This window comes from Felis catus, chromosome D4 (genome assembly GCF_018350175.1).
Source record: "Felis catus isolate Fca126 chromosome D4, F.catus_Fca126_mat1.0, whole genome shotgun sequence".
In the NCBI taxonomy this organism is placed as follows: Eukaryota; Metazoa; Chordata; class Mammalia; order Carnivora; family Felidae; genus Felis; species Felis catus.
Window position 1 is genome coordinate 24,578,819 of NC_058380.1, and position 14,833 is coordinate 24,593,651.

General features: G+C 40.3%; 1 protein-coding gene across 3 annotated transcripts in view; it reads right to left on the minus strand.

Moving 5' to 3' along the window:
* Nucleotides 1-14,833, minus strand: part of FRMD3 (FERM domain containing 3) — a 313,991-nt gene that overhangs the window by 140,189 nt on the left and 158,969 nt on the right. For all 3 annotated transcript variants that reach the window (XM_019815813.3, XM_006939122.5, XM_045043767.1), the window contains exon 3: nucleotides 7,204-7,246. In XM_019815813.3, coding sequence (XP_019671372.2) covers nucleotides 7,204-7,246 — 43 coding nt within the window. The remainder of the gene's footprint in view (nucleotides 1-7,203; nucleotides 7,247-14,833) is intronic.

Consider the following 14,833-nt stretch of genomic DNA (forward strand, 5'->3'; position numbering starts at 1 on the left):
TTACTAATGATATTGAGCACCTGTTTATGAGTTTCCTGGCCATTTATTTTTATTCCTTCTACGGGTCTTTACACATTTTTTATTGAGTTGTTTATCTTTGGGTTTATACCATCACACTTTATAGATTCTGCATATTTACGACTCGTTAGGTAGTTGGCAAATGCTCTTCCATTATTTATTTTGCTTGTGTTTTCATTTATAATTTGTTTTATACTCATTCACTCGACAAATATTTACTGAAAATCTACTGCTCATTTGCAGTAGCAAAGCAAATATTCTGGTACATGAGTTTAATTTTTCCACAAATTTGTCAGCATTTTGCTTCATTATTTCTGTTTTTTATATTTTCCTTAGGAAGCCCTATTCCATAATTAGAAGAAATAGTCCTGAATTTTTACCTAAAACTTGTACAGATGATTAAATATATTGGGCTTTTGAATTTATCAGGAATTAATCCCATGGTGTGAGGTAGGTCTTTAGCTTCTTTTCTTTTTCCAAGTGGAAAGGCAATCCATAAAATCATGCCTTGAAATCCATCTTTCTGATAGGAAATACAATCTTTATCATAACCCATATTCTCATAAATAATGGGTCAGTTTGAAGGGTTTTTTCTTTTTCTGTTTGGTTTCTTTTCCTATTCCTGTGTCTATCTTAACGTATCTATCACGAGGACTCAATAATTATAGCTCATATGCCTTGATTTGCTACCTAATAAAACAAGGACTCTATCATTGTTCTTTTTCACATATTTATCAGCTATTCCGAAGCATTTTTTTTTTGTAAATGAGCCTTTTTCACATTTTTTTAAATGTTTATTTTGAGAGAGAGACAGACAGATAGACCATGAACAGGGAATGGCAGAGAGAGAGGGAGCCACAGAATCCGAAGAGGCAGGCTTCAGGCTCTGAGCTGTCAGCACAGAGCCTGACATAGGGCTCAAACTCACAGACCATGAGATCATGACCTGAGCTGAAGTTAACGCTTAACCGACTGAGCCACCCAGACGCCCCTGTAAATGAGCTTTAGAATCAGTTTGTTAAATGCCATAAGGGATCTCATTGATATTTTGATTTGAAAATTATTTGAAGGTATGCATTAATTTGCAAAAAAAAAATTGACCTTCGCAATATCAAATGGAAGCTAAGAAGTCTCCATTTACTGAACTCTTTTTATCTACTCCACAGTAAAATTTCAAAATTTATATAGATTTTGCACATTTCTTGTTATATTTATTTGTGAGTAATTTATGTTTTTATTTGTTATTGCTATTGTAAACAATAGCCCTTTTTCCCATTACATTTCAGAAATAGTTGCTGCTTATGAATAAGTATTGTTTCAGGATATTAATCTTGTATCTAAGGACAAAAACCAGTATTAATTGTGGGTAGGGGGTGAGGAAGGAAGACAAGTAGAGAGCCTGGAGAGACCCAGAGGACAAAACCACATTTAAGATGCTATATGGAGCTATGCAAAGGCATCCAGCACCCCTGAACACCCTAGCTTGGCTGAACAGAGTGAGGCATGGGAGCAAGACAAAGAAATCCTGGAGTAGTTTGGGGAAGTGTTGTGTTACGACTTTGAAGGACACTGTGAGTGTCAGTGAAGGACACTGAAGAAATGGCCCCATGCTGTGTTTAAGCAGAGGAGGACCTTACATGGTGTACATAAGTTTTCCTGAGGCTGAAGCATGGCACAGAAGAGGCTGAGCAGTGTCTGCCTGTCCCAGTGGTAAATACAGAAGTGCTAAGAGCCAGTGAGTGAAAGGTACCTGGAGAGGGCACCACCAGAGTGACACTCTGTAGACGTGCAGGGCAAGACCATGGCCAGGAGCACAGGTCTTAGCAGCATATGCCAGCACACACTGAAAGGCCAAATGGGACCAGTCACATTCCGAGAGGATGCAGTGGGGAAAGAGGGCAGCAAACAAAGGCCAAGTCACAGAAGACAGGCCACAGGAAGATTCAGAGGACTGGGCACAAGAGAGATGTCACCCTCACCGCCATGATGATACGTAAGCTTCCCCTGCCTCATGATGCCATTCTGGGAATGGAGAAAGAGGAAAAGCTCTTGGTATGGGAAAAATACCCCAATACGGAAGTATGCACTTTCAAGTGACTATGTTTAAATAATGAATTCACTGAGTAATTTCCTGGAAGAGATCAAATTCTAAACTGGCAGATCTTAAATTACCCTGAAGTGGCAAGACTGAACTTTTTTGTCCCCAAAGGAAAAGAGGCTCACAGCAAATTGAATTCAGTCATGGGGAAATAATGTCACATTTGTGCATGTCTGAGTCATAACGTATAACTTTTTAAAACCTCTTCATGCTAATACAGTTTTTGTGGTTAAATAGATCCTACAAGACATGAAAGTTCTGTTCTCTTGATGTGTGCTACTACATGTGAACACACTAAACTACATTCTACAGTTATGGGAACAAGGCCAAAATCTGTAGGGTATAGGTGAGAACATTCACTATTCCTACATGGGAAAGAAAGACTCTGAAAACCAAACATCCAAAATATCCCATTTCATTTAACACTTAATCTGCAGACAACCCACTATCTGAATACTCTGGAAAGAAAAAGATCAAAGCACAGTCCACATTTGAACTTATGGACATGCAATGATGGAACAGGGAAATGAAGAAGATATTCCCCTTAATACTGCCCAAATTATGTAGCCTACCTTCATTTTGACCTAGTCAACAAGGAACGATAAAAAGTTTGATCTGAAGGTTCCAGTTCCAGGAAGTACTGATTCATTGCACCCTACCCTGTCTCTCCCACTGAATGCAGCTATAAAACCTGGACAGGGGGCGCCTGGGTGGCGCAGTCGGTTAAGCGTCTGACTTCAGCCAGGTCACGATCTCGCGGTTCGGGAGTTCGAGCCCCGCGTCAGGCTCTGGGCTGATGGCTCGGAGCCTGGAGCCTGTTTCCGATTCTGTGTCTCCCTCTCTCTCTGCCCCTCCCCCGTTCATGCTCTGTCTCTCTCTGTCCCAAAAAAAATAAATAAAAAACGTTGAAAAAAAAAAAAAAACCTGGACAGAATGTGTACAGCAGCTACCTAAGGACACTGGAAAGTAAATAATAGTAGGTAGAGTGGAAAAGACAACAAGAATTCAAAGGACCACTGAACTGGTGTTGGATTCTCCACAGTCTTTTCCTATGGTATCCCCTGGAGAGATCTCTGAGATACTGGAAGGGCACCACCATGGATGGTGAAAGCTCCAAGAGAAGCTCCTAGTTAAGGCAAAGGGGGCTCTGGCAGCAACAGAGCAATAGCAAATGGGTTGGAGATTTTCTTGTCTGGAAGTTTTTTAACCTACTTTCTTTGATAATTACAAAAATTCTCAAGTTATGTATTTCATATTGGGTGAGTTTTGGTAATTCCTGGTATTTGAGGAATGAGCCCATTTCATCTAAGCTGCCAAACTTAAATGCCCAGAGTTGTTCTGTGGGGTCTGTAGTGATAGTCTCTCTTTCATTCCTGGTATTGGTAACTTGTGTCTTCTATTTTTTTTTTTTTTTTCTTTATCAGTCTTGCTAGAGGTTCATCACTTTCTTGACATTTACAAAGACCAATTTTTTAAATTAATTTTGTTTCATGTACCCACAAACAAAGCAACTTGGCTGATTCTCCGAGTAATTAATGCTGATTCAAGAAGCCAGTCTCAAAGGATTGCATGCTTTAGGATTCCATTTATATGACATTCTCAAAGGACACAAACTATACTGACAGAACAAATCAGGGGTTGCTAGTGGCTAGGGGAGGAGGTGTGTAACTACAAAAGGAGAGCACAAGGGAGGTTTTGAGGGTGATGGATATAGTCTCTATCCTGACTGTACTGGAGATTATACAAACCTGTATGTTAAAATTTATAGAACTATACACCGAAATTAGGTCAATTTTACCTTACGTTCATTTAAAAAGTAAAATTTAAGTTCAGAGGAGAAAAAAGACTTTGGTTTAAGAAGTTTTTCCACTTTAAAATGTATACCAAACTAAGGAGCTGTCCAACTAACTATTCTCTAAATTAAATATTTCTCTTCCTTAATATTTGGAGTCAACATAAAAATAAGTTTGATTCTGCCTATTTTCAACAAGATTTGGGGGAAACAAGCACTGTCATGTAACATTGTTGGGAATAACTTACTATAAGGTCTTTAAATGGATATTTATCACTAAGGAAATGAAAAATATGTATAACTTTTAATCCAACAATTTCATTTCTAAAAGGAATTTCTAATACAGATGTACTTGCATAAGATTCAAGAAAGTACATACAAGAATGTTTATTGTAGCATAATGTATAATAGCAAAATATTAGAAAATATTTTGATGTCTATTAATTATACATGCATGTAATTATCAGCCATTTTTAAAATGAAGCCAGTCATCAATCACCGATACTAAAAAAAAAAAAAAAAAAAAAAAAAAAAAAACCCTCTAAAATTACTAAAAATTAACAACGTGAAGAAAAATGTTTACAGATTGATCTCATTTTTTGTTTATAAAAAGTCTCACATACATTGGGGAAGTTTATATATACATAAGAAATCCCAGAAGGATATACAAAATATTGTTAACAGTTATTTCTTCAGAGTGGGCTTGGAGATACAAGGGGGAAGAGAAAGGAAATAGTTTGAGTTTTCATTTTAAATTATTTTGAACTAAGAAAAAGCATGGACATTTAAAACCTATTTTAATACATGAGGTGTGAATATCTATGTGAGGTAATGGATATTAACTAATCTTACCATGGTAATCATTTTGCAACATATACATATATCAAATCATTATGTTACACATCTTAAAGTTATACAATGTTACATGTCAATTATATCTCATTAAAATTGAAAACCTTTAAATAAAAAGTAAAATAAAAATAAAGTTTTAAAAAATGCTAGTAAGAAATAATAATGCCTTTGTAGAGAGTTTGTTAATCAGGGCAGCTGACCTCAGCCAACCCTGGGAAACACCATTCCTAGGAACACCCATAGGTAAAGGTATCTCAATAGGGTCAGGGAAAAGAACCTGAAAGTCTATCATCAAACCGTTCCTCCAAGAAATTTTGTCCTCAATGGCTTCTCAAAAGCAGTCAAAGTATAAAAGGATACCCAAGAAGGAAGTTGCCTGGAGTTCCGCAACCAGATAGATCCTTTTGGATGAGTTCCAGGAGTTGAACCCAGTTTCTCTGGGTTAACAATATACAAGCCCTATTTTAAATTTTTTTCTAATTTAAAGTTAATGTTTCCAGGATATACATATAAGAATAAAGAAATTCTTGATACTAAAAGACACCATCATCAACAACAACAAAACTAGATTTGTGATCTTGGGAACATTACATAATTTCTTGTTCAGTAATGTCCTCAAAAATACAACAGCAGACTGGGTGATGGACAAGACCTTTACCACTTCCTAGAGCTAGTGAGTCACCCCATCTGGTTTGGAAATTGAATTTTACACAGCTTTTATTCAGATTCAGATTTCATTTGTCATTAGATTGACATTACCCAGTAGTCAAATGTCAACCTTTAAAACATTTTTACCAAACATTATACATTTCCAGTTGGTTGTTCAGGTTTACTTAGCATGGAAACAAAGCTCTTAAGCAGCAAATTCTTTACAAATTACAAGGTTTTTTTTTCTTCTAAGTACTGAAATACATCCGACTTTAAAGATATTTATATTTTTAAACTGTGTGTAGCCTAAGGAAAATATTGCATGACATTGAAGAACCAAAGTCAAAGAATCATTAAATATGAAAATAAGTTTACTGAAAAATTGTCTAAACACTTTTACATACATAAACAAAAATATCGAAACTTTGTAGCCAAGGGATAAAAGCTAGGCATCAGCAATCTTTTTGGACATGCTATTCACTCTTATTATCCTGCATATCATTCTATATGGAGCCTCCTGATACCTGTCCTGCTATTTCTTCTTGGATGCCTGACCCAATTCTATTCCAGTTACACCCCAACGCACTGACCTCTCTGGACTTCACATGTCCACTGCTGCCCTTGTTTTCACCTCATACCTCTTTCCTGCCAGCTCCCTGCAACAGCCATGGCTCCCAGCAGCCATGGGCATTAGCCTGCCACAGAACAACTTAGTTGTCCTTCCTGCATTGATCCAGAGTTTGTTTGCTCCTGAGACATAGAGGAGGGAAGGAAGAAGAATGGGAAGGGATGGGGGGAAGGGAACAAGAGAGGGAGGATGGGGGGAAGTGGGGAAAGAGGGTTAAGCAATAAATGTATTAGTGGCTAGTTTGCCATCCGTGTTTGGTTTCTTCCTTCTTCCACTTAAAAGGCCTGCCCAGAATAATTTCTTCATATTTGAAAAAGGAAAGAATCCCCTGAATAATGATAAGTGACATAATATGCACTAAACTGATTTCTGATGAGAAACTGATTTATCACCTACATTTCAGAGCCCTGGGAAAGTTGACATGGAAGGATAAATGGATTTCAGGGCAGGCAATGAATTTCTGAAATGCATTTCAGAAGCCCTCCTCCGAGCCATAAATAAAAGCAGGTTGCCTATAGCCTGGCACAGATGATCAGGACAAAACACCATGCCATCCAGGATCTAGTCAACACCCTCTTCACAGTGCCCAAAGTAGATGACCAGCTGTTGTAGAAAGATGTTTCCCAAGGCAACATCTGTTGCCTCTGTTTCCCCCCACCAAAAAAAAAAAAAAAAAAAAGCGGTTCAGAACGTCATGAGGGCTTGAAAACAATTACTAAGGGGGAAAAATTATTGTATGGAGTTTGAGGAGTACAAAAGAATAATACAATCTTCAATAAAGTTACTGGCAAGATTCTAGTTTCAAAATACACCTGCTTTCCTTATCCCCCCAAGACTGCACCTCCCATCCTGAACCACCTACTAGCAACCTCCACAATCCAAAGGAACCAGGTACCTGGTGATTATGTTGAACAGATACTTAGTCATCTAATTCCAACGTTCCTGTTCAAATATGAAATATGAAGGTAAGGTGATAGTGACTTCAAGGAAGGCAAAGGCCAGAAAATAAGAGAAGTTACACAGCACCCACTAAGAGGGAGAAGCCCCCACCCACACATGTCCATCTCCCTCCATCCATTTCTTCCCTGGCAGGAGAAATTTTGTTAAGAGACAGGACCTATCTTTGGACATTTCGTAGCAAAAGTGAAACCACAGATTGACACTTACATTTCATTTGCTTGGAGATGGACTTGTTAGGTTCAAGCCAGTGCTAGGAAGAAAAAAGCAGAGATTATGGGTCAAACAGCTGAACCATACACATGACACATACTTAATAACTAAAAGAAATTTAATACAGATAGTCTTTTTCCAAAGTATAGTCTTGGTTCCCATAGATATTCCTCAAGGTTCTGCCTTCTGAAGATCAACACAAACAATTCTGCAATAAGAATACAACAGGCAAGGATATAAATTACAGAGAATTCGTACTTTCTGAGTAGTGTATGAGTCACACAGTTGCTAAGAGAGAAGAACAAGGGAGAGAACATGCACTTCAATGGGATATTCTCACGGCTCTAGTGGACTCCTAGGTGATACAGTTCCATTGCTCTGGGCAAGTCACAGATGGCTGAAGACTTTGACATCCATGACCTCAGAGAGTCACAGTCCAAGACAGTTTCAGCACCCTGCTCCCCTGCTAGGTAGCCTCTGTTCAGGTGAACAGTGGGCCAAGCCAGCATTAGCCCCGTCACACAGAGGCAATTCTCCCTTTACAGTAGGGAGGAACAGAGGACTTTAAATATCTAACTTCAAAGGCCTGAGATCATCCAGAAGAAAAACCAACTGTACCACAAAACAAAGATGCCCAAAGACTTGGGTAGCTCAGAATGGTGTTAGTGACAGGCATTCAAAGCCGATACCATTCTGGGCCCAGTGGCTGGCTCATTCCACACCACGTGTGGAGGTCACTTCAACATGCTAAGAGCCAGGTGACTTTTGAGATCACTAACCAGGGTGTCCCTGAAGCCACTTGGGAAATGTCAAGAAGCGTCACTCTGTACATCTGCAGTTTATAAAGACACTACGAGGAGTGCCACTGGTATCCATCGGGAGATCAGAGAGCCCACACTTCCCGGGCATCCCCCACGCTCAATACTAGAGACAAAAGAGGATGCTCACCATGAGTTGAGGCTTACACCCCATTTGTGCCATCCAGCAAGCCTCAAAGTTCTGTATTGTCCCTACCGTTTGATATCCATACACAACCATGAAGTTTAATAAGCACTAGCATTGGTTGAGGGCTTCCTAAATGTCAGGTGTTACTCTAAGCAATTCCATGGGTCATCACTACCACCCCATTTACAGATGTGAAATCAAGGAGCTCAGAACATTAAACAACTAGCCTAAGGTCACCCAGAGAACAAATGGTGAGGCAGTGCACAGCGGGATTCCAGAGCACAGGCCCTTAACCTTGGCCATTCTGCCTCCCAACAGATCAGTTTGCTCTAAAACATATTAGTCTCCTCAACAAATATCACTTCTTTCCCCAGGAGCTGAAAAATTGAGCAGTCAAATCAATAGTTTCCAATCCAGGGTGTCAGAGCTCTGCAACCTTCAAAAACAAGGCTAGGGGTCTTTTAACTACATCAGCATCGTGAAGAGTTTGACACAAAACCGTGCCTTTACCTCTGATGTATCGCACAAACTGAAAGAGCAAGTTTCTTTGCTTCTGATCAAAATTCTGTCAGTTCATCTTGAAAATGCTGTTTATCTCCTTTTTTCATTTTTTTTAATTGTGGTAAAATACACATCAAATTCACCATCCTAACTATTTTCAAGGGTACAGTTCAGTGGTATTAAATACATTCATAATGGTGGGAAACCACCACCACTCACCTCTAGAGCGCTTTCATCTTGTAAAACTGAAACTGTAGTCCTAGGAAACAGTCACTCCCCAGTCCCCTCTCTCCAGGCCCCTGGAAACCACCATTCTACTTTTGGTTATGTGTTTCTTTTTCGTTTTTTCTTAATTTTTTTAATGTTTATTTTTGAGAGAAAGAGAGAGACAGAGAGAGAGAGAGAGAGAGAGAGAGAGAGAGAGAGAGAGAGAGAGAGAAACAGCATGGGTTGGGGAAGGGCAGAGAGAGTGGGAGGCACAGAACCAGAAGCAGGCTCCAGGCTCTGAGCTGTCAGCACAGAATCCGACGCGGGGCTCAAACCCACGAACCGTGAACTCGTGACCTGAGCTGAAGTTGGACGATCGACCTACTGAGCCACCCAGGCGCCCCTTGGTTACCCGTTTCTAATCAGAAGTGACGCTTGGCATTTACACAGTTATAAATGAACAGTGGGAAATATATTGATCGCACAAAGTTATACAGCTAGTAAGTGGCCCCAAGTGTTTTACCTCTCTCTCAGTTTCCACAACTATAATACGGGAATAGCAATAGAACCTACCTTGTAGTGTTGTTGTAAGGATTTTAGAAGTTAATAAAAAGTGAATAAACATAAGACATTTACACAGTGCCTGGCAGGTGAAAAATATCAATAAATGCTTGTTTGCGGATCCTGAGGATACTTAAGTACAGTTTAATTGGTAGACCACATCCCATGGAGGAGGATAATAAAAGGGGCTTCTGATGATTAAATTATTTTCTAGAAATAAATAGGGTAATTTAGAACTAAGGCAAGAAAACAAATACCTACGGAGATCAATACCTACTGCTATTGTTTCACAGAGGAGAATCACCAGTCACAAAGACTGAAGTACACTTTCTGAATTCTCCTTGCTTGGCATCCTGTGAACTCCTTAGCTCTTCTCTGCCAAACTTCTACCTGCCGCTCTTCTTCCTCTCTGCCTCCAGGGAGGACAGGTACATTTCACTTTATGTGCCCATACTAGTTAGTCAGTGGCAATCTCCCAGGGCTGCGAAGAGGGTTTCAAGGCTCAGTGAGAATGAGTACCATGATGGATTGGCTATGTCTGCCATGGAGGGGTAGGGAATATTTAAGGTACATCTGCAAGGTATTTGCCATCCGTGCCCTGAAATAAATTTACTCAAAATTAACTGGCTTCCTTATTGTCCTACAAAATACACCCTGAAGTTTCTGATGGGTTCTGACCTTCCTTCTCCTCTTGGCCTATTCATACCCCATGCTTGCCTCTCAAACCTTGTGTATCTTGGTTTTTTTTTATGTTTACTTTTGAGAGAGAGACAGAGAGACAGAGAGAGAGAGAGAGAGAGAGAGAGAGAGAGAGAGAGAGAGAGAATGAGTGGGGAGGGCAGAGACAGAGGGAGACACAGAATCCAAAGAAGGCTCCAAGCTCTGAGCTGTCAGGGCTCAGACCCATGAGCTGTGAGATCATGACCCAAGCCAAAGGAGGATGCTTAACTGACTGAGCCACCCAGGCACCCCAAACCTTGTGTGTCTTAATTACCTATGTCTACAGTGTGACCACTAAATATTCTTCCAGGACAATGATCCTTATGCAACAGTACAGTCACGGGGTGTAGAGCCCTAAGAAAAATAAGCCAGCAGTAGTCATGTGTCAAGGGATTATAGGAAATCATTTCTTCAGAAAGGGTCAATCTCTAGTATCTATTAAAATCTAAATATCTGACTGGCCTATGGCCCAGCAATTCCTTTATCCCGCAATTTGTCCATGTGAACATAGAGGAACATAACAAGGATTCTCACTGCATAATTATAATACTACAATTATAAAGTATTAGAATGTTAATGGCCATCATCAGGAAAATGGTAAGCAAATCGTAATCTGTTCATATTCCGGATTCTGCAGTGTTTTATAGGAGGTAGATCTTTATGTGTTAACATGGTTAGATCTCTAAAGCACGCTGCAAGATGCAAACACTGAATTCAGAACTATGGCCATAGTTCCCAATTCATACACTGAAACACTCCAGGGAAAAGCAGCCATTCTAGACATCTGTCAGACACCCAGTGTGCCAACTATAAGCTCAAGGAAGTTCCCGGTTCCAACATTAGATCATGCTACATTCCTTTTGATATCATACTTTTTGAAAAGCTGGGTTTTTAGCGATTTCTGTGATAAAAAGCAAGTACTGTGCTAAAATAGGTGTGAGAGAGGCAATGAACGTGGTAATATTGGATCCGATCCCAGAGTCTGAGGAGCCATGGGGCGCCCAACAGGTACACACATCCTGTTCGTAAGTAATTGTGGTTAAGAATGAACTGAAAATACTATTTTCATGTATTTCACATTTTAAATGTCACTAAGTTGTTAGCACATAAATACTAAATTGGTTGGCTCTCGCTCTTATCAGATAGCACTGTTAGATATTCTTTTTACCAAGGGCACCATGAAATAATTACTAAAATACTGACAGAGCCATAAATCAACAATGTTTGAGAACCTTTGAACTATTGGTATCATAGAACTGATGTGTTTTCCAAGTAAAAACTACACTAAACTACCATATATTTCCAAAGAATACATAATAAGCATCTCTATGTATTTTTAAAGACCTGAAATGATACACACTGAACTGATACCAGTGAGGCTGGATAACAGGGAAGTAACAGGAATTTAGGGGTGTTGCTCAAAAGAAACCATGACTTCTGTTTTATCTGATGTTTTAACATACTTTTTACATGTATTCATGCATTACATGAATAATTAAAAGTCAATTTTTTAAAAAGGAAGCTTAGCTCTACTCAGAGGTTAAAAGGTGGATTCTATGTAATTTAGACTCAAGAAGAATTTCATCCACAACAGGCAGATGCCAGGTCCAGCTGAGCCCCCAGCATTGGTCCAGCTCAGAAGCCAGCCTGGGTTCAAATCCCAGCTTGGCCACTTCCTCTGTTTCTTCCCTTACAGCAGCATCATGAGGTTGAAGTAGGTTAATTCATTAAGAAGTTCTGAGAACAGAACTTGGAGCATAGTGAAGGCTCAGAAAACACCAGCTGTTCTCATCTTCTGTGAGTTCACTCAGAGACACTCCCAAGTTGGTGCAACGGCCCCTCTCTGGTGAGCCCACCTCGGCTACTCTCTTCCTCCCACACTCCCTCCCCACCTGCCTCTTGCTCTATGTGAAGGGTAATTCTCCTACCTTTTTTCCTTCTTCCTTTTAGAGTTGGGCAATGAAGCTGAGTCTAGACCACACCAACAACTCCCGCTGTTACTATATGTACAGGTGGATCACACACCTGTGAGAAAGTAACCATGATGCTGTGTGCTTGGTAATTAGAAATAAGGCTCAGAACATTCTATCTTCCTTTCAATTGCCACTTGGGAAATATGCTAGTTTTTGTTTTTGTTTTTTTAAGTCTGTTTCCTTGCTGAAAACTGAAGTTCCCTAAGAGAGGTAGAAAGAAAAGCCTGCCAGCCAAATCTCTGAATTTGTGGCTAGTTTACAATAGTTGAAAACTTCAGTTCCTGAACTCTCACTTAGAATAAGAATTCCAAAGACTAAAGAGGCTAAGACCCAACTATTAATTCTACCTAAGGAGCTTAAGAAGTAAGAGCAATCGGAGGATGCGTTCCCTCAGTGTGATCTGAAGGTATCAGGAATTTATCTGCAGAGATAACACCAGGGCTCTGCTCAGATCCCCTCGATGCCATTTTCTCCTTGGTTATATAGCACCCTGACCCTTTTTAGGAAGGCTGCCTTCAGGTTACTGGAATCCAAGGCAGGGTGAAGAACGAGCCTCCCCACTCATCTGTTAACTGACAGGTTAAGAAGTGACAGGTATCCAAGGATAAATACCTCTGCTCCTTCACCCCTTGGTCGGGACAACCCTAAGGCACAACCTACCACTCTTCCAGAGCTCCTCTTTGGCTTTCAGCCCAGGTTACATGCCACACGACTTTGCTCAACATCACACGCTTGTGGGACCTCCTTCCCTTCCCTGTCCCAATCCCTCCAATCTCCCACAAGTCTTTCTTCCTGGGAACAATGCCTAACAAAACTGGAATTTTTATCTCAGGATCCACTTCTGGGATCCAGAGGCAACACACTTCCCTAACTCCCTGCCCAAAACTGCCCTCCCACCATGGTATTTAAAATTCTTCCTTTGAAGGTTTTATTCCTTTTGCCTCAGGCTTGAACCCCGGTAACCTGTATATCCCCCATGAGAGGTCCCAGTTTGACAAAGGTTTCAGTCTCGACAATCCAGCTTGACCACATTTGAAGCCACCTCTTAGAACAAATTTATTTTGATTGATAGCAGCTTGATGCAAAGAAAAGTCAAAGGAAGCCCCACAAAAGGGGTGAAAAGCAGAGTGCTGAATAACCCTTCTATGTCCCCATTCCCTTCTCTGTGGTCTTGGGGGGGGGACAGATTCCAGGAACCCTAAGATTCCTTCAGTTCTCACATTCCATATTCTATGAACCTGAAGGATGAGAATATTGCCAATAAATGTTATCTCTTTAATTTTGCAAGGCCCAGCTGCACTTAGCCCTAAGAGATCATTTTTCTCTACCCCATCATAGAAGTGGTGCATTTCTTTTATACTTTCCAATTTTGGCTTCTTTAGGAGAAGTTGGGGGGGGGGGGGAAGGTGGGTGTGGGGTGGTGATTTGTGACTAAGTAGATTGATTTTTAATTTGGTAGCTGCTAAGCCAGGGAGAAAAAAAACAGAACTCCCAAAAGTAAACAATGTAACACACTTGGTTATCTTCAAATGTTGGGCTTCTGTTGAAATTGATTCACAGAATAAATTACACACCTCTCTGTTATCTTTCTCAAAACCCTTGATGCCCTAAACCAGAATAATCTATAGCCCAGAGAAATGTGTTAAATAACCAATGGGGCTTTAAATAAGAATGAATGAATCTCCCAAACAGGAGATTGCCTTTCCCCTCAGGAGTAACCAGATCCAAAATCTGACCAATTCCCATCACAGCCCTGAAAAGATGGCCTGATTCTCACATCTCACCTGGACAAAGCCCTAGAGTAACTCAGTCTCCCTGCATTATCTAGCCAATTTATGCCATTTCTAGACCCTCTGGCCTCTGCAGGGGGAAAAAGAATGCCATCTGAATGCACTCAACCTCAACAGTGTTCTGGATGGCCCAGTTAGAGCTAGCCCCCAGCTATTTAGCTACCAGTAACCAATGGTTTCCACTCCAGTTTCAGTGAAATCTACAACACAATGCCAACGACAGCAAAAATGTCTATAGACCAGGCACACTCACGAGTTGTTGCCCTTCTGGAAATCAACCTACGCAAGAAAACCTTCACTGCTTCAGTGTAATGTATTTCTTCAACCATAACTGCTCTTGCATTCTGGGTTCTCAGGGATGAGCAAAATAGAAGTAACAGCTGGGAGAAGAAACACCATGGGAAACAGAGGTGGAAACAGCAAGCCTAAGAAAGCACCAGCACCATTTTCTTTTCATAAAGGACTAGACAGCATAAATATTTTAGGTTTTGTGGCCCATATGGTCTGTCAGGACTACTCAACTCTGTCATCAGAACACAAAAGCAGCCATAAACAATACATAAATGAATAGAAATAGCTGTGTCCCCATAAAAATTTACTAAACAAATGAGGGCCATCCTGACCCTTGTGTGCCAAGCCCTGCTCTACATCCAAGAAATCCTTAATGTATACTTCAAGGAAAAAACAGTAGTACTCTGAAAATGCAACAGAGGTTGTAAAAATATCAACTGTTTAACATTAACACAAACTGCTGTTTATTTTAAAGTACACTAAGACACCAAAATGCAATTATAGAAGAAACGATGGGATTCCTTCAAGCAGTGGAATTCGTCACCACGTAACACTTGCTGTCTAGCCATAGATATTTCACATCGTCATCAAACTGTTCTAAGGTCAAAGATCTTCGAGCTGCCAGAGGCGCCTGGGTGG